The sequence below is a fragment of the Macrotis lagotis genome, chromosome 3, assembly GCF_037893015.1.
Source record: "Macrotis lagotis isolate mMagLag1 chromosome 3, bilby.v1.9.chrom.fasta, whole genome shotgun sequence".
Taxonomy (NCBI): domain Eukaryota; kingdom Metazoa; phylum Chordata; class Mammalia; order Peramelemorphia; family Peramelidae; genus Macrotis; species Macrotis lagotis.
In genome coordinates this window covers 194,563,877-194,583,678 of record NC_133660.1, presented here as the reverse complement: position 1 = coordinate 194,583,678, position 19,802 = coordinate 194,563,877, and the positions used below count along the sequence as shown (strand labels likewise).

The following is a 19,802-nucleotide window of genomic DNA, read 5'->3' as shown; positions in this document are numbered from 1 at the left end:
AGGAATCTAGGATCAGAGAATTTTAGAGCAGAAAGGGATGTTAAATAGTATCCAGTCAAATTCCTTCATTTTACAGATAAAGAAACTGAACCTAGAAGGTAACTGACTAGTTCAAGGTTATACAATCAGACAATGACAAACTTGGGATGCAAATACAGACTTCCTAATTCTCAGTCTAGTGCTCTGGTCTCTCCATCACATTCTGAATCCACAGGGAAGTATTTCATTAAAAAAATAAAATTAGATAACTAAAGTCACTATAGATAATTTGAAAAATTCACAGTTCTTGAAAATTTTCTTTATTTTAATAAAAAAACTAAAGGGCTTGTTTTTTTATCAACATTCTTTAGGATATGTTTTATTTATCAACCAAAATATGAATTTTATAACAGGACAAAATTAGGATATATATAATATGTAAATGATGAAGCACAGGTAGAAAAAAAGCAGCTCAAATATTTGAAAGAGAATCATAGGCAATTTTATTATCATTATATTAATAAGGACTACTTGAATAAAAGTGCATAGCTGACTAATTTTCAGTTAGAAAAAATGTTAAGTGTATTTTATTCTGTGGAAGATTATATAAAGATTGAGGCATAATTATGAAACAGCCCAAGAATCAAAAGATAATAATCATTTAACTCAATTCATTTTCCATTCAAGAATATTAACTAAACATTTTTAAAAGAATTATTAATTTAAAAAATTTTAAATTACTATTCATTGCAGCTTATCTTAAAATTTTTATTTTGCACTATAAATGGAAACACTGCAAATGTCAGGAATAAATTTCTTTGCATTCATCAAGAACAACTACATTATCTAGATTTAAGGCCATTTCTTGAATATTCACATCTTCTGTGATATTGCAATTATCAACTGCACTGTCACCAACACTCTCTTTGCTTTTTTCTTTTCTCACTGACTTCAAGCTCTTATCAAGCCTTTTTATGAACAATTCTACATCTTGTTTCTTCATTCCAATTGCTGATGCAGCATTGAGGTAAGCACAAGGATAGTTATTTGAATGTGACATGAAGCCTTTGAAAGTGTAGCCATTCACAGTTTGCACAATCCCCAGAGGCACAACCCTGAAAGGAAAAATTTATTTGATAAACCATTAGCTATTTAATATATTTGATGCTATTGACACAATAGCACCTATAAATTTTAATGCAAAGTATCAGATATCTATCGGTTGATAACAAATCCCCAAACCAGATACATTAACATTACTATAAATAAGTCGTCTTAGTTCGATTCTAGATGCCTCTCTGAGACCTAAAAACAAGGCCATTCCACTTCTATGTGGTACCAGTAAAATCAACTGAATGTCTTGCATCTCTCAATCAACAGTGCTTATTTATCTTCTACCATGTCCTTAGCACTGTGTAAAGCAGGCATTGCAGGTGATCTAGAAGAAGGGATAGTCAATCCCTGACCCAACTTGTTTGCCCCTTTCACCACTGCTGTAGGCATGGTTAGAGACAGGCAGTTAATCACAGCAACTCATCAGAGATGTTTTTTCTAAGACTTGAGTATTTTGTGGATCATTTATGTATCGGCAAACCTAGACTTAAGACATCTGGAATAGAGAGCCACAGGCAACCAGAGGCATTTCTTCTGAAACCAGAGAATTCAAGCTCATCTCCCCTCTGTCACTTTACTATATGGCCTTGGCAAGTCACATTCCCTCTCCAGGCTTCAGTTTCTTTAAGATTCCTCAGGTTTTTACCCTACAGTCCTATGCAGTAGAGATACTTGGTAGTCAGTATTAAAAAATCAACCTCTATGAAGACAAATGAAAGCTAAACTGAAGGTTAGATGGTCAAGATGACAAATTGAAAAGAACTGAACAAAAATGCACACAGCAGAAGTTCGCCAATGAAGACTATGGAATAATTGAAGGGAAAAAAAATATAAACTTTTTAATTGAAGAAAAACAAAACAAAAAAATGAAGCAAATAAAGAATAGTTACAGCAAAAATATTTAAGTTCATTTTTCTCCATGACTTAATAAAAAAATAAATTAAATTGAGTCAGATTTTATACATTTTCCAAGCTAAACACCCACAGATATAAGCAAAATTTTCAAGTATATTTTCCCAGAGAATGAATTCCACACTCTACTTAATTCAAGAACCAAGGTTTTCACTAACAATGGTTGTCTTTTATTAGAAACTGCTGGCGAAATCATCATGTGTTGACAAGAACACAAAAAAGATATACTTGCAATAAAAAAATAATTCAATTATAATTATTAGTTCCTTATTGACCAAGAGAGGTTTAGAATTTTTAAACTTTGAAATCTTCAAAAAGTAGCTAAGGGGGGCGGCTAGGTGGCGGCAGTGGATGGAGCACTGGCCCTGGAGTCAGGAGTACCTGAGTTCAAATCCGACCTCAAACACTAAATAATTACCTAGCTGTGTGGCCTTGGGCAAGCCACTTAACCCCATTTGCCTTGTAAAAAAAAAAACCCTAAAAAAAAGTAGCTAAGATACTTTTTCTTTCTGGAATATAAAGTATATTCAAGTATATAATGTATATAATTCAAGATAATATACTTCAAGTATAAAAATGTCTAAAAATGAAGGCTATGGTTTTTAAAAGTACTTTAAGAAAGTCAATCTTCAAGAATCACTAAGTATGCTTCAGCTTATATTTAACATATGATTATGAAATAAAATTTTGAAATTAAACATCAAGTCTAAAAAGTCAACTCAAAACACAACCTACCTGGTCTCAAACATGCTTACCTGGCTCCAGACACCTGTCGAGTAAACAGCATTGATCCAAGTTGTGTGATAGCTCTACTGGTATGGTCATCCAGTGTTTTAAGAGACATAGCTAAATCAAGAAAGCAAGGTCAAAACAACCTTAGTTAGTTTCCAGAAACTACAAAAATTTAAGCAATAGGGAATCAAACGAGGAAGGAAACAAGCAGTGGCAAGCACATTTTGTTTAAAATAGTAAATAAATTATGGCCAAAATTCAATGTACATATTATCTACTAACAAAATCATAGCAATGCAAATTCATTTGATTATAACCACCTCAATGTCTAAAAGCATAACTCTATATAACTTTTCCAGATAGTAAGAAAGTCAAGTAAATAATGAAAACAATGATATGATCAATATAGCTGCCTAATTATTCAAATCCAATAAAGTTTTTGAAAATTTCCTAAGTGGAATGTATTTTAATACATGCTTTTACTAAGAATGGATTATTTAAATGGCATATGGAAGCTATCTCCTCTTCTAGAAGTTGGGCAGGTGAATTATAGACTATTCACTAAAATAGACTATTCACTAAAAACCAAACCAAACAAAACCAAAAAAACTCAACACCTCAATATTCCTAGAAGTAAATTTTAGGATTGAAATTGTGATTTTTCAAATCACATTTCCAAAATTTTTTCCTTTATTAACAGAATCCTGATGTTATATTGTTAAGTTAGCAGGAAATATGATTCCAATTCAATTCAAGAAACATTTGCCAAGTACATTTTATGTGCAAGTCATTGTGCTAAGCAATAAGGATACAGATAAAAAAAATCAGACAATACCTGCCCCTATGGAGTTTAGTTTCTACTAGGAAGATACAACACCTACACCGGTAATGACTAAGCATATGCAAAGTCATCTTAAGAGAGTGGGCCAGGAAGAGGGAGGGAAGGTTGGGAAAGGAAAGCAAGTCTATCAGAGAAGATCTTGTATAGGAGATGACACATAAGTTGTGTTTTGGAAGACATTATGAAACAGAGAAAGAAGAGTATTCTAGACATAGGAAAACTTTGCATGAAGGCAATCATGTATAGGAAACAATTAGAAGAACATATACATCTCTTTAAATTAAATTAAATTAAATTTTTGGTTAGATTTTAAGTTCCCAAACTGTTTCCCTCCCTCCAAACCCACCCCACATTATAGAAGGCTCCCATGTAACATAGATTTATAAAAAATACTGTGTATGCTTCTACTTATCAGTTCTTTCACCAGAGGTGAATAGCACCTTTCTTCATAGGTCCTTTGTTGTTGATTTGAGCATGTATAATACTGTGAATAATTTGACTGTTCACCATTATTCCTTGAACAATATTACTATTACTATATACAATGTTCTCTTGATTGTATTCATTTTACTTTTCATTATTTCATGTGAGTCTTTCCATATTTTTCTAAAATCAACCTGCTTATCATTTCTTACAGCACAGTAGCATTCCATCATATTCATATACTACAATTGCTAGGCATCCCTTCAATTTCCAGGTCCGTGACACCAAAAAGAGAGCTGCTATAAATATTTTAGAACATATAAGTCCTTTTCCTTGATCACCTTGGGAAGTAGATCTAATCAGTGGTACTGCTGGGTCAAAGGGTAAATGCAATTTTATAACTATGAACATAATTCCAGATTACAGAATATATACATCTTAAATGTTCTCCCTAGGAATATCTCTTAAGTATAAAAACGAGAGCAAGCTGAGTTATTTATATTAACAACAGATCATATTTATATAATATCTTAGGGTTTACAAATGCTTTTTCTTACAACAACCCTGTGAGGAAGATAGTGCAGTAATATTTAAAACCATTTTTTCAATGAGTGAACTGGGTCTCATAGAAATTGAATGACTTGTCCAAGCTTACATTTCTTGGAAGTGTCAGAGCTGGGACACAAACCAAGGTTTTCTGTCTACTGCTCTTCCTTCCAAACCTTGCCACCTCGTTTATCTTTATTTCAATTTCTTGAAATTGTGAACTTAAATAGAATATTTTCTTGTATATATAAAACATAAAAAGAGGATTGTATATGAAATCATGAATCACCATTTTATAACACTTTTAAAAAGCATAAAATAAATCCCAAACACTACTTTCAAAACTGTTGCATCTAGGCTTCTCTTGATTCACTGAAACATTATAAAAATGTTTTAATGGCACTATTTTGTAATTTAATGTTTATTTATTCTCATTTTTTACAAATAATGTTTTTATACATTAATAAAATATTCTTGTTTAAGAGTAAACAAAATAAAATTTAAAAATAGTAATAATTGTAGGTATGGCCAGGTGATACAATGGAGCCAGGAGCACCTGAGCCCATATCCTGCCCTGTATACCCAATAATCACTCAGCTGTGTGACATGCAAGCCAACCCAACCCCACTGCCCTGCAAAAACCAAAAAAATAAAAACCCAAAATAAAATAAAATAGTAATAATAGTAAGGGTGGGTGGCGGACAGAGCATTGGCCCTTGAGCCAGGAGCACCCGGGTCCCAATCCGGCCTCAGACACCCAACGATCACCCTGCTATGTGGCCCCAGGCAGGCCACCCAGACCCATTTGCCCTGCACCCCCCACCAAAAATAATAATAATAAAAAATGTGCTTCAGTCTTTGTTCCAACACCAACAACTCTGTTGTGGGTGGATCATATTCTTTTTAAGTCCATCGCAAAAGTTACTTCCATATTTTCCACCGTTGTTAATGGCACTATTTTGGGGGCATCACTGTGCAAGTCACTTCTCATCCACCCCTAACAGGAGGGAAAAAAATCATTCCCAACAAATTAGAATAATAAGCAAAATAAATCCATGCTGCCAAAGTCCAAAAATGAATACATCTTTTTTGAAACATGACACCTTTCTTTCAGGAAATAGAAATACAGCTTTCATCAATGTTCCTCTGGAATTGTGGTTGATCACTTCAATGATCAGTTAAATTTTTCAAAGTTGTTTTTCTTTAGTGTTTTATGTTGTCATATAATGGTAGTCCTGGTTCTGTTCACTTCACTCTGCAGTATACTGTTTAGGTGTCTATGAAATTCCTTTTCATCATTTCTTACAGTAAAATACTATTCTGTTACATTCATATACTATGATTTGTCCTGACATTCTCCAGTTGATGGGTATTCTCTTAGCCCTGAGATCCTAATTATTTTTTGCTTTTCCCCCCCTTCTTTCCCTTGTTCTGCTAGTCGCCAGATTGATGATTTCCCCTTCCCTTTACATACTAATTCTTTCCCTTTTAATTTCCATTTAAGGATCAGGAGTTTGCTTTATTATCGGCTACTACATTCAAAAAGAATGAAAAACGAAAAGAAATTGTAAAAAATGTAATGGAAAAAACACGAGGAAAATAAAATTTAAATTTATTGGATAATTTGAAAATTATGATAAAAAGTCTATATATCTTTCAAGAAAAATATCAAGTACAACTGCCCTCAAATCCTAGAACCAAAGGGTAAAGGAGAAATTAAAACAATCTATCATCTTCTAAAAGAAATTCCAAAATGAAAATTTCCAGAAATAATATAACCAAAGTCCAGACCTCTCAGGCAAGGAGAAAATCTTGCAAGCAGCCAGAAAGAAACAATCCAAGTATAAAATGCCATGATTAGGATTAACATAAGGTTAGCAGTTTCTACATTAAAAGATCATAGGGACCATAATATCATATTCTGGAGAGCAAAAAGGCTAGGATTACAACCAAGAATCACCTGCCCAGTAAAACTGAATATAATCCCTCAGGGAAGAAATGGGGTATTTAATGAAATAAAGGATTTTCAAGCATCCTGATAAAAAGTTCAGAGATGAATAGAAATGTTGACTTTCAAATACAAAACTTGAGAAAAGCATAAAAAGGTAAATAGGAAATTGAAACCAAAAGAAATTCAAAAAGCTTAAATTGGTTACATTTCTACATGGGAAGATGATATTTGTAATTCCTAAGATCTTTACTATTATTAAGGTAGTTAGAAAGGGCATACATACATAGAGGGCACAATTGACTATGATGAGATGATTCCAAAAAAAAATTAAAATGAGGAAGAGGGATACATTGTGGGAGGAGGGGGAAGAGAGGTAGAGTGGGGGTGAGTTAGCTCACATAAAAGAGGCAACAGAGGGAAAGATAGAGGACTAGCAAGTAACACTTGAACCTCAGTCTTGTCAGAACTGGTTCAAAAAATATATATATTCATACACAACTGGCAACAGAACTCTATCTTATAGTCAAAGGATAGGAACAGATGAGATTAAAACTATATATAAGCATATGAAACAATGTTCCAAATCACTATTGATTAGAGAAATACAAATTAAAACAACAATAAGAAATCATCTTATATATTATATTAGCCCAGATGAGAAAAAGGGAAGATGATCAATGTTGGAGAAGCTTTTTAGGAAAATTGGGACATTGCATTGTTGGTGGAGTTGTAAATGGATTCAACCTTTCTGGAGAGCAATATATAACTATGCCCAAAAAGCAATAAAACTGTTCATACCTTTGACCCAGAAATTCCAATTCTAGGACTATACCCAAAAGAAATTGTAAAAAATGGAAAAAGTCCCTACATATTTCAAAATATTCATAGCAGTCCCTTTTGAAGTGGCATAGAATTGGAAATTGAGGGAATGCCCATCAATTGGGGAATGGCTAAACAAGTTATGGTATGGAATATTATTGTTCTATAAGAAACAAAAAATGGTCGGCCTCTAGAGAAGCATGGAATGATTTACAGGATCTAATGCTGAGTGAAGGGAGTAAAGCCAAGAGAACAATTTACATATCAACATTATGAAATGAACAACCTTGATGGAAGCAACCCCTCTCGGCAGTCCAGAGAGCTAGGACAACCATATTTGATGGATTATCGACTATATTATCCCTAACCAGAAAAAGAAAAACAAAATAAAACAAAACACACAGGGAAAAAAAGAACACCTCTACCGAAACTGATGAACACTTTATAAAAATTATCTCTTATGTGTCTCTTTCCCTTAATCATAATTTTTCATTCCAAAAACTACTAAATATGTTTAATAAAGTATGAATATAAAATGCTAACCTGACCATTCCCAACTAAAGGGGGGTGGGTGGGAAGGTAGGGTGGAGAGCAACTTTGTAACTTGGAAATACACATGTACAAATGGATGAAAATAAATTTTAAATTTTTTTTAAAAAAGGACTCTATTTCACCCAACAGGAAAGTAGGAGGGGAAGGAAATAATAGAAAGGAGGGGTGGTGTTGTGATGATAAAAGAGAAGGCAGATAAAAGGCAGTGGTCAAAAAGCTTTAGAGGCAGGACAGGATAAAAAGAGAAAGATAAACAGACTGGGATAGAGGGAAATGAACAGTTGGTAATCATAACTGTGAAGGTGAATGGGATGAACTTACCCATAAAACAGAAGGATAGAATGAATTAGAAACAAGCATCCAACAATATGCTGTTTATAAGAAACACGTTTGAAAAGGAGAGAGACACAAAGCGTTAAAATAAAGGACTGGAGCAGAATATATTATGCTTCAACTGAAGTAAAAAAGGCAGAGATAGCAAAAACATCTAATTTAAAGGAATAAGCAGGGAAACTATATCATGCTAAAAGAAATCACAAGGGGGGCAGCTATGTGGCACAGTAGATAGAGCACTGGCCATGGAGTCAGGAGGATCCGAGTTTCAATCCGACCTCAGGCAATAGTAATTGCCTAGCTGTGAGACCTTGGGAAAGTCACTCTTAACCCCATTGCATAAAATACTTTAAAAAAATTTAAATAAAAGAAATCATAAGCAATGGAGAAAGCAATAATAAATATATATGCACCAAATGGCACAGCATCCAAATTCTTAAAAGAAAAGTTAAATGAGAAGGAAACAGCAAAACCATACTACAGTGGGGGACCTTCAACTTTCTCCTCTCAAAATTAGATCAATCTAATCATAAAATAAATAAGAAAGAAGTCAAGGAGATGAATAGAATTTATAAAAGTTAACATGTGCTGTATTTCAGAAGCAAACTGAATGGAAATGGAAAAGGAACATGCTTTTTTCTCAGCTGTACATGGTATCTTTGCAAACACTGACAATGTATTTAGAGCATAAAAACTCACAATCAAATGTAAAAAAGTTGAAATATTCAATGCATGCTTTTCAGACATAATGAAATAAAAATTTCATTTATTAAAAGACCATAAAATATAGATTGAAAGTTAATTGAGTGGGAGGCAGCTAGGTGGCACAGTGGATAGAGGATCAACCCTGGAGTCAGGAGGATCTGAGTTCAAATCCAGCCTGAGACATTTAATTACTTAGCTGTGTGACCTTGGATAAGTCATTTAACCCCACACTGCCTTACAAAACTGAAAAAAGAAAAAAGAAAAAGTTAATTTGAAACAAAATCCATTTATAAAGAGTGAATGGGTCAAAGAACAAATCTTAGAAGCAATCAATAATTTCATTAAAAATAATGACAACAGTAACATTCCAACTTGTGGGATGCAGTCAAGGCAGTACTTAAGAAAACAGTATAACTCTAAATGCATACATAAAAGAAAGAAAGAATGGATCTGAATTGTATAAGTAATTTTAAAAAATTAGAAAAACAACAAATTTAAAAGCCCCAATTAAACAACAGAAATAGAAATACTGAAAATCAAAGGAAAGATTAATGAAACAAAGTAAAAAAACCACTAAACAAATAAATAAAACTAGAAGTTAGTTTGATGGGAAAAGAAAACAATTGATTAATATTACTTTTAAAAAAGAAAGAAGAAAATCAATTGCCAGTATCAAAAATGAAAAAGGTGAATACATTGCCAATGAAAATAAAATTAGAATATAGGAGCTATTTAGCCCAATTCTGTGCCAATAAATCTGGCAATCTAAGTGAAATGGATGAATATTTATAAAAATATAAACTTCTCAGATTAAGAGAGGAAATAGAATATATAAATAACCCTATCTTAGAAAATGACATTGAACAAGTCATCAATGAGCTACCCAAGGAAAAACCCCAGGACCAGATGAATTTACAAATGAATTTGATTAAACATTTAAGGAGCAATTAATCCCAATACTATATGAACTGATTGAAAAAATAGGTAAAGAAGGAGTACAAATTTCTTTTATAACACAATATGGTTTTGATACATAAATCAGGGAGAGCAAAAACAGAGAAAGAAATCTGCAGAACCATTTCCTTACTGAATAAATAAAAATACTAAGATGAGAAATTACAACAATATATCTCAAAGATCTTATACCAGGATCAGATGGAATTTATACCAGGAATGCTAGGCTGGGGTTAGTATCAGGAAAACTATTAACACAACTGACTGTATCAATAACAAAACAACAAAAATCATGTGATTATATCAACAGATGCAGAAAAAGGCTCTGATAAAATATAAAACTCATTCCCATTAAAAATACTACAAAGCCTAGAAATCAATGAAATCTCTTTTAAAATGTTAAGTATTATCTATCCAAAATTAGCAGAAAGCACTATCTGTAATATAAATAATCTAGAAGTCTTCCCAATAAAGATTAGGAGTGAAGCAAGGATGTCCATTATCATCACTGTTATTCAATATTGTACTAAAAATGTTAGCTATGGAAATAAGAAAAGGAAATTGAAGGAATAAAGGCAAAGAAGAAATAATTTCACTCTTTGATGATAAGATGGTATATTTAGAGAACCCTAGAGAATCAACTAAAAAACTAGATGGAACAACAACTTCAACAAAACTGGAGGATATAAAATAAACCCACATAAATCATCAATATTTCTATAAAATACCAACAAAATATGGAAAGATTAAAAAAAAGAAATTTCATTTAAAATAACTGCAGACAATATAAAATCCTTGGGAAGTCTGCCTTCCAAAATAAACCCAAGGATTTTATGAACATAAATACAAAACACTTTTCACTCAAATATAGATCTAAGCAAAAGAAAAAACATTAATGGATCATATGAACTCATGCCAAGTGAGTTACACAGTAATAGCAATATTGTAAGGACGATTAACTGTGAAAACCTGTTACTTTGATCAAGACAATTCTAAAGGATACATAATGAAAAATGCTATCCACCTCAAAAGAGAAAATTGATGAACTCTGAATGCAGACTGAAACATTTTGTTTTCTGTATTTTTATTGTTTAATTTTGTGTTTTCTTTTGCTAATATGGAAATATGTTTTGCATGATTTCACATGTATAATTGATATCAAATTGCCTGCCTTCTCAAAAAGGGGGAAGAGATTACAGGGACAGAGAATTTAAAACTCAGAATTTTAAAAATGACCGCTAAAAATCTATATAACTGGGAAATATATAATGAAATAAATCAAAATAATAAATCAAAATAATTTTAAAAAACAAGGCCTAGAATTAACAGGGGTTGGGGAAAACTTCCTATAGAAGGTGGTAAGATTTTAGTTGAGACTTAAAAGTCTTTTGCTTGAAGATTTTCTCTTTAAGACTGGGTATAAATTTAGTCTTTCCTTCTAAGCTAAATTGAAATTTTAGGTTATCACTATAGTTTTTACTCAGCTTTCCAGTTTTAGTTCCTGAATTGGGTTTTTTTGTGCTAGGATTAGATTTGGACTTCTGCTCTACTGAATGAAATTATAAGTATTATTTGGTCCCAAAGTCATAGATTCCTACATTGACTTCTACTTCACAGGGTTATGCCTCTGAAGTTCAGAGCACTTGGGCTGCCTGGGTCAGGACAGTGCTATGTCATAAAGTACCCTACTCCTGGTAGCTTTCAAGGTCTCGTCTTTGGGTTCTCACTATGCTAGGGCTTTATGAAGGGTGCAAGGGATAGTCTTAAAGGAGAGATGGGAGTCAAGGAGAGCTCTAATTGTCCTGATCTTTATCTTGCACTTGACTCAGATGACTCTGGAAGAGAAAGTGAGGTTGGTGACTTTGTACAGTCCTTCTCATTTAAATCCAATTTATCTTCAAGTCATGACATCGCCTTCTGATATCATGATCCTTTGTGAGAACAAAGGACAAACAACAATAATCTTGCAGAACACCTGTCTCTGACCAGTCTCAGGTAGTTACTGGGATACTGCCAGCTCATTTACATGTACTGGGGCTAATTTAGTCAGCAGTCCCTTTTCAATTGTCTGTGGAGTCTTGGTTGAATTCTGATTGGGTCTGGTGTTAAAAGACATCAGTTACTATAGTTTTTCATTAGATTTCTTGATCGAAACTCAGTTTGTTATGAATTTCAGGTTTTTGCCATAGTAGATATGTGGAAACTGAAAAGTCTTCCTCAGTTTAGGTTAACAATCTTGTCTGGGAATCTTAAAACATCAAAATTTAAGCTAAAATGCACTTTACATAATTAATTATTACATTATGATAAATCTGTTTTATGTGGAAAATGTTATATAGTCACATATTATAGTTATAAATAAATGTACCTTAAAAGCAATGGAGTAGGTAATATAGTTTTTTACATACAAGAATATAAAGAAATTCAGACATTACTTTTTCTTTTTGATTTTTGCCCCCCCAAAGTACCAATGCATCCCAGCCCAAGCTTTAAAAAAATGTTATTTTTTTAAGTTTTGATTTCTAAATTCTAGTCTTCCTTCCATCCTTTCCCTGCCCTATCCCTGAGACAACAAGTAATCAGATATTCCATATTAGTCATTTTGAACAAGAAGACTCGAATAAAAGAAACAAAGTGGGAAAACAGCATGCTTCAGTCTGTTCTCAGAACAATATTAGTTCTTATTCTGGAGACAGATAATATGGTTCACCATTAATCCTTTGGGGTTGTCTTGACTCATCATATTGCTGAGAATAGATAAGTCAGTCACAGTTCTTTATCAAAACTATTCCTGTGTACAACTTTCTCCTGGTTCTGTTCACTTTCCATCAATTCATGTAAATCTTTCCAGGTTTTTCTGAAATCATGCTGCTTGTCATTTCTTATAGCACAATAGTCCATCACAATAATACATCATAGCTTGTTCAGCCTTTAACCAATTGATGAGCATTCCCTAAGTCAAATTTTTACATACCACAAAAAGAGCTGCCATAAATATTTTTGTATAAATAGGTCCTTTCCCCCTTTTTTTGATAAACATTCCTTTTTAATTACTCTAAAGGATTTAAAGTAAATAAAGAACCAATTTTGGAGTTGGAAAGACCTGGGTTCAAGTTCTCTTTGTCACAAGACTGGCTCTGTGACCCCAGAAAAAAAATTACTTAACTTCTCAATGCTCCTACCTTTCTAAGTTTGTAACTTGCCAATCTGCTTTAGTAAAGGGAATTTTCTTACAAGACTTCCATATATCAATAAAAATTTGAAGTCTCAACTCCCCTTTCTCCAAAATTATATGTCCATGACATAAGGAAAAAAAAAACAAATCTACCTTTTTTCTTCCCCCTGGGTTGATTTGTTTGACATTTGGAAGAATTTTTTTAACTGCTAATCCTTCCAGCTTCTCAGGAGAAAGATGGGAGACTACAGATCCTAAACACTGCATGTTCTCAGACACAGTCAACTCCATCATTTGAGTTCACTTAAAATTTTTTTTGCTTTAAAAGGGAAGGCTTAATGGGGGAAAGAAATTAAGGAGAAATGTCTGGTATAAAAACAAAACAATTTCTCAAAAAAGGCTGTCATAAATAAGGATTAATACTATTACATAATGAATTCCCATTACTTGCCGTAATGGACACAATATAAGCAGTCTAAGTTGTTATTGTGAATGTCTCTTTTGATTGAGATTTTTTCTCAGTAGGTAGAACATTCCCTAGTTTTAAATAAGTCAAGCAGAAGTTATATGAAACTTTACTAGATCAGAGTCTTTAGTTAGTGAAACCCATGAAGCCAGAAAGTCTACCTAGCTATCAAAAATGATTTATTTCCTTTTAGAAAGTAGTTTAGGGCTCATTAAGTCAGAAATATTTATGAGAAATAAGAAGGAAAATTACCTAGAGATATAGGATTATGAGATGTATCCAACAGTCTTTCATTGTGGAGTTCTGATAGTTTTTTTACTTCAGAGGATAAATAAAAAAACATTTCCTGCAACAACAAAATAAAGAGAAGATGTAATTTTTAAAAAGTATAAAATAGTACTTATTAAGTGCTAAACTTAACAGAAACAGAAAATATAAGCTGACAGTAACATTAAACCTGCCATATAAAATTAACCCATCCATACATGTTCCCTAGAAGCTGGATTAATTTTTTTTTTTAAGAATTAAAGTAGGTCTTCATTCTCCTCTCTGGCTCCATGTAGCTAAATTCATTTGTTCATGCATTTGTTTGTTAAACATGGATTTGTTAAATTTTCACTAAAAACCAAATACTGGGCTAAGAGGAGGGAATACAAAATTAAAAATGTATTTATCCCAGTTCCTAAGAACTTTGCATTTCATTTAGCAGAAACAAAAGGTATGCAGTTAGGGAAATTCAATGTTAGCACATCCTTTAGAACTGTTAGCATGATCTTTTACAACAGACAAAGAAACAGCATCAGTGGATAGAATACTGGACTTGGAGTCCCAGAAGACCCAAGTTCAAATCCTACCTCAGACAATTTATAAGTTGTGAGACCATCTCTTATTTTCCAATTCCTCTTCTATAAAATGGGAATAATAATAATAGCCTCCATTACAAGGATGTTGTGGGGATCAAACGAGACAAAATTTGTAAAGTGCTTCACATACCTTAAAGTACTATATAAATGTTGGCTATTTTTGAAATCATGGGTTTGTAAATTCTTACTCTATTATTGCTGTCAAAATCATTCCATATATGATAATAGTACAATTTCAGAAATATGATTTATAGCTAATTTGTACTCCCTTGTATTGACCACTTCCATAAAATCAGAAATTGCTCCCAAAGACTAACAACAGAAATATCTAGTTTTTGAATTTATTGACACACCAAAAGGATAATTGCTCAATATGTATTTCTAATATTCTAATGGAAACACTAGTCATTTTTATTATTCATTTGTTAAAGTTACTGGATAAATGGTTGCAACAATCTGTATATTTGCTTACAAGGTTTCAACTGTCAATTCAATGTAAAAACCCAATTTAGACCATAAAAATGTTAAAATAACTGAAAACTTTAAAATGCTATTATTGATAGCTATGTATAGCCATACTGCAGAGACTCCTAAAAGCCATTTATAATCATTCAAGAGAATTCAATCTGGTCATCTAAATTAAAATAAAAACTAAGTGTATAAAAAAATGTCTCCTGTTCAGACTATGATATGCAATTGGATAAAAATCCCAAAGAGGTGGTCCATTAATTAGTACAAACATCTTAGACAGATATTGTCCAAAGGCAATGAGCTAAGCACTGAGCTGAAAAGGAAAAGAGTAGGTGATAATATGGTATTCTCAATAACATAATGATTCTTCCCTAAATAAAAGCCCATTGTTTTATTAACATTCATCTAATGGAGCTAGATGACTTCAAGTCACAGAATATCAGTTTCCTGAGAATTCCAAGTTGAAGGTCAGCTAAAAGGCAAAGAAAAGGTACAGGCTGCATTACAACTAAAACCAAAAATTGTGCAAAGGAAATGGTAGAAAAGATGTCACCAGAGAGATGTATGACCAGAAAAGATGGGCCAATAAAGGAGCAAGAGTGAGGAATAATCACTCCTCATGTTCCAATGGTAAAGAAGCAATATAAAGTGACTTATCCCAAACCTCATGAAGAATTATGGAAGGACATGGAGAAGAATCAAACAAGATAGGCAAAAATGAATAGCTTGTGATGTATATCATTGATAGAAGAGCTCCAGCGAAGAAATTACAATTCCACCAAGTGCAGTGTTTCTAGTAGGAAGAATTCCCAATCATTTAAACGTCATGATAATAATTCACTTTATTTAGCAATTTGATATTTACAGTTTTTTTCCACAATCACCTTGTTCAAACAGGTCAGATAAGTATTACCTTCTAACAAGGTGGTGTAGCAGTGGATAGAATGACAGATCTGGAATCAAGAAGACCTGAGTTCAAATTTGATTTCTGACACTGACTACTTGTGTAACCCCGTTTCCTCATTTAAATGAGGGATAATAGCATTTTGTTGTAAGACCAAATGAAAGAATAATTATAAAGCCTCTATATCAGCACAGGGTCTATGTAAATGTTAACTCTCATTATTTTATAGATAAGGTAATTGGAGTTGAGGTGAAGTCATTTGATAATAATCATATTATTAATAAGCATCTGTTCTCAAAACCAAAAATCTATTCCTTTTGTCATAGTACTGTCTTTCAAGTGGCACCAGATACTGTGTTAATACACAGGCTTCACTGTTTTTACATTAACATTTGCTGTATTTAAAAAATTATTAAATATTTATTTCCTATATAAAGATTTAACAAAGCATTTTCTACAGGGCAGATAAAAGATATTTCAGAACCAGTACTATTTTTTTATTATGGTTAAATCTATAACTGACATATATTATAAAATATTCCTATAACGAGAAATTTATAAGCACTCCAAGCAAATATATAAAGACCTTGCTTAAAAGAAATGAAATATTATTGATTCTCTCTGCCCTTTGTACTATATTTAACTTAATTTTAAAAGACTTCTTACTAGAGATAAACTGAACTGTATACTTGAATGCTAATGTCAGCTTTATTTTTGAAAAGGGAAAAAAACCAACTTCACACCATGGTACATGACACTAGTAGTAGATATGTTAAATTATATTAAAGTATTATACTTCAGTAGACTTTTTGCAAATTGATTTGCAGTCATGAAACAAAGCTTCCAAAACCCCCACAGAGGCAAAAAATTCACCAAGTCTTGCAGAAGTTGATCTTAAATAATCATTTAAAAATTCTTTTAAGATGACACAATGATCCTTTGAAATACATAGTATTTCACTTTTTAGGTTATTTGTATATTTTCACACATAACCTCTCTCTCTCTGTCTCTCTCCGTCTCTCTCTGTCTCTCCCCCTCTCACTTAATCCCACTGCCTTGCAAAAACTAAAAAAAAAACTGCCTTAAAAAATTCCTTTTGGGTTCAAATCGGGTCTCAGACACTAAATAATTACCTGGCTGTGTGGCCTTGGACAAGCCACTTAACCCCATTTGCCTTGCAAAAAAACCTAAAAAAAAATTCCTTTTGACATGTTAAACTCTTTGGCACTACATAGGGATGCTTTAGTTTTTAAACCCTGGACAGAAGGCATGAAACTCCCATCAGCTACACTTACCTCCTAAGATTTCTCTTAGGGGTACAGAGGTGAAGGGGTGGGAATATATGAACTACTTGTCCTGAAGCAAAGAACTCCCCATTTATCATATTTGGACAGAGTCTAGATACTGGGATGAGGACCTTTGCACTGAATTTCATGTCCATCAGCTTCACCCCACCCTAACCTTACACCTTAACCCAGGACCAGTAGGGTCAAAACACACTGATGCACGTGCATACACACACACACACACACACACACACACACACACACACACACATGCCTGTGCAAACATGCTACCCTGTCTACACCTGCATTTGAGATCATAATGCTTACTATGGATATGGACAGCTTACAAAGCTGTCAGGATCTCCGTATCTTTCCTATGTAACTATAACTACTACTTAAAGGACAGGACCTTCTACTACTGAAGCTGTCTGAAATAGAAGCTCTAATTAAAGTTGCTCCACTGTTACGAGGTTTTAAGTCAAAAATCCAACTTCTTTTAATATTCCACGTCTATGAAAAACATGGTGAAAATAGAGTTGGACTGGCGTTCAAAAACCTGGGTTTAAATATACTAGCTGAGTGACCTTGGTTAAGTCCTTTAACCTTGTACTTCAATTTTCTATTTGTGAAATAAGGAAAATAAAACTTGATCTACCTTCTTTAAAGGTATAGTCTAAGAATAATATTCTAAAGCACTGTGTAGGCTACTATATAAATAAATGTCAGTGATTATTATAATAATATGATTTGAAATAATTTACATTCCCATAATAGCACTTCTTGTCCATTTTATTTCACACTGTAAATACCCTGCAGTAGCTTATCCTTGGCATATAACCAATCCAAAGGATGTTCACAGGGAAAAATTCTAAAGGAATTTTGTAAGAATTTTTTTTGTAATTTTGTAATAATAATAAAGCAGTTTGCCTGCTTATTACACTAAAACACTTTTTCTTTGGAAGGAAAAACTGTCCAAGATATTTTCTTTTAAAGCAAAAATGGCATAAGGATAACCATTAAGGTTTATTTTTTCATTTTGCATAGAGAAGTTCAGAAGCAGCTTTTTGTAGTTTAAACTTTTTTTTAAAAGGCAGACAATTTCCTCAATCAAGCAGATTTCTTAATCAGGAGGGGGCCAAAGGCAAAAGGGTTCAATTCACACACTGAGTTCCACTCTGTCTGATCCTTTCACCCCTTCAAAACAGAAGGATTGAGAAGGAAAGACTTCAAGCTGAGTTCTTGTCTGCCTTTAGTGCAAAGAAGATAAAGCCTTTTCTGCAAAGATCTAAGCTTGGATGAAATAACCTCTAAAAATATCATTACTGCATATAAGGGCATGGAATAAAAAAATTCCTAAGTTTTCTTTTAACACTCCTTTTTTAGGAGGCAATAACGCCAATAATATAAAAAGGAGTTCTCAGTGATAGTATATAAATAGCTCTAGCTGAGAGCAAAATAGCTCTGCCTTAGCTACTCCAGAGCTGAACCAATAAACTATCACTATTAAATTTTCACAGTTCAAGAGCAAGTACATTTAAACAAAAGAGAACCTTATTTCTGCAACAAATCCAATAAAAAAACAGTATTTATAATACATATCTGCAATTATGGTTTATGGAGAATATCCACATTTTCAATGAAAAGATTTGCTTGTTAGATGAAGTTGTTAAAACCTAAAGTTTTATTTACTTGTAAAGATATAATCCCCAAATAACTATTTCATTACTTTTGAAAAGTTCAACAAACCTCTTATTCTCAATAAACAAAATACCTAGGATTTCAAATTAATTAAATTGATAACATTTGTAAAATCCTCTCTAAACATTAAACCATTATCTAAAAGTTATCTATTATAATTTTCCTTTACTGACATAGGTATTTCTTTCTTTTTTTTTTTTTTTTTTGGCAAGGCAATGGGGTTAAGTGCTTGCCCAAGGGCACACAGCTAGGTAATTATTAAGTGTCTGAGGTCGGATTTGAACTCAGGTACTCCTGACTCCAGGGCCAGTGCTCTATCCACTGCGCCACCTAACCACCCCTGACATAGGTATTTCTATTGGTGAAGGCTATTCATTCTTATCCTGTGATTCTTGTACATATTTTCCTTAGATTTCCAAAGATCATGTTGCCTGGAACTGAGGTGCTTATCATACGTAGCTCAATATTTCTGCCCAGTCCAGATTAAAATATAATTGGGAAACAATTAACAAAATAAATAAAAATACCATAGAACATAGATAATATTAATCTGTGGCTTCTTAAAGTCTAAGGCCAATAATTTAGTGGCCTGTTCTATTTTGTTTTGTCATGAGTGAATTGAAGCATGAATTTTCTCATTTTATATTTAATCTGGTCCAGTCCCAATTCCTTTCATCTTTCTATGAGTCATTTCTACTTTGCATAGCACCACAGAGGTTGTGTTGTTAGAATGCAATGGTTCCTATGCCACTGATGACAAAAATAAATCACTACAGAAATATTAGTAAATTTGTTCCACTGTTAGGTGCACTTTTCCATTAATGGTCACCTTTTTTCTTGAGCTCCTCTACATATTGGGATCTCTTAATAAAACATTCAGTTCTTCCTACTGCTGTCAGTCAGCCATCTCCCATTTATGGTAGTTTGCTTCAAGATCCCAGAGGTAGTTATGTACCAGTTTCCCAAATCATTCTCCCACCTTTCTCTAGGAGTTTAATACTGGATTCAGTCTTCCTCTACACCTGAAATCATTCTTTTCTACTTGAAGATTTCATTATAGATGTTGGTAAATTTCTTAA

General features: G+C 32.9%; 1 protein-coding gene across 2 annotated transcripts in view; it reads right to left on the bottom strand.

The window, feature by feature from the left end:
• Positions 1 to 726: 726 nt before the first annotated feature.
• The window catches only part of SEPSECS (Sep (O-phosphoserine) tRNA:Sec (selenocysteine) tRNA synthase), an 80,941-nt gene continuing 61,865 nt past the window's right edge, over positions 727 to 19,802 (bottom strand). For both annotated transcript variants that reach the window (XM_074229690.1, XM_074229691.1), the window contains exons 9-11: positions 13,754 to 13,847; positions 2,760 to 2,850; positions 727 to 1,094 (exon numbers count right to left, since the gene is read on the bottom strand). In XM_074229690.1, the coding sequence (XP_074085791.1) occupies positions 782 to 1,094; positions 2,760 to 2,850; positions 13,754 to 13,847 (498 nt within the window). In that variant the 3' untranslated portion in view covers positions 727 to 781. The remainder of the gene's footprint in view (positions 1,095 to 2,759; positions 2,851 to 13,753; positions 13,848 to 19,802) is intronic.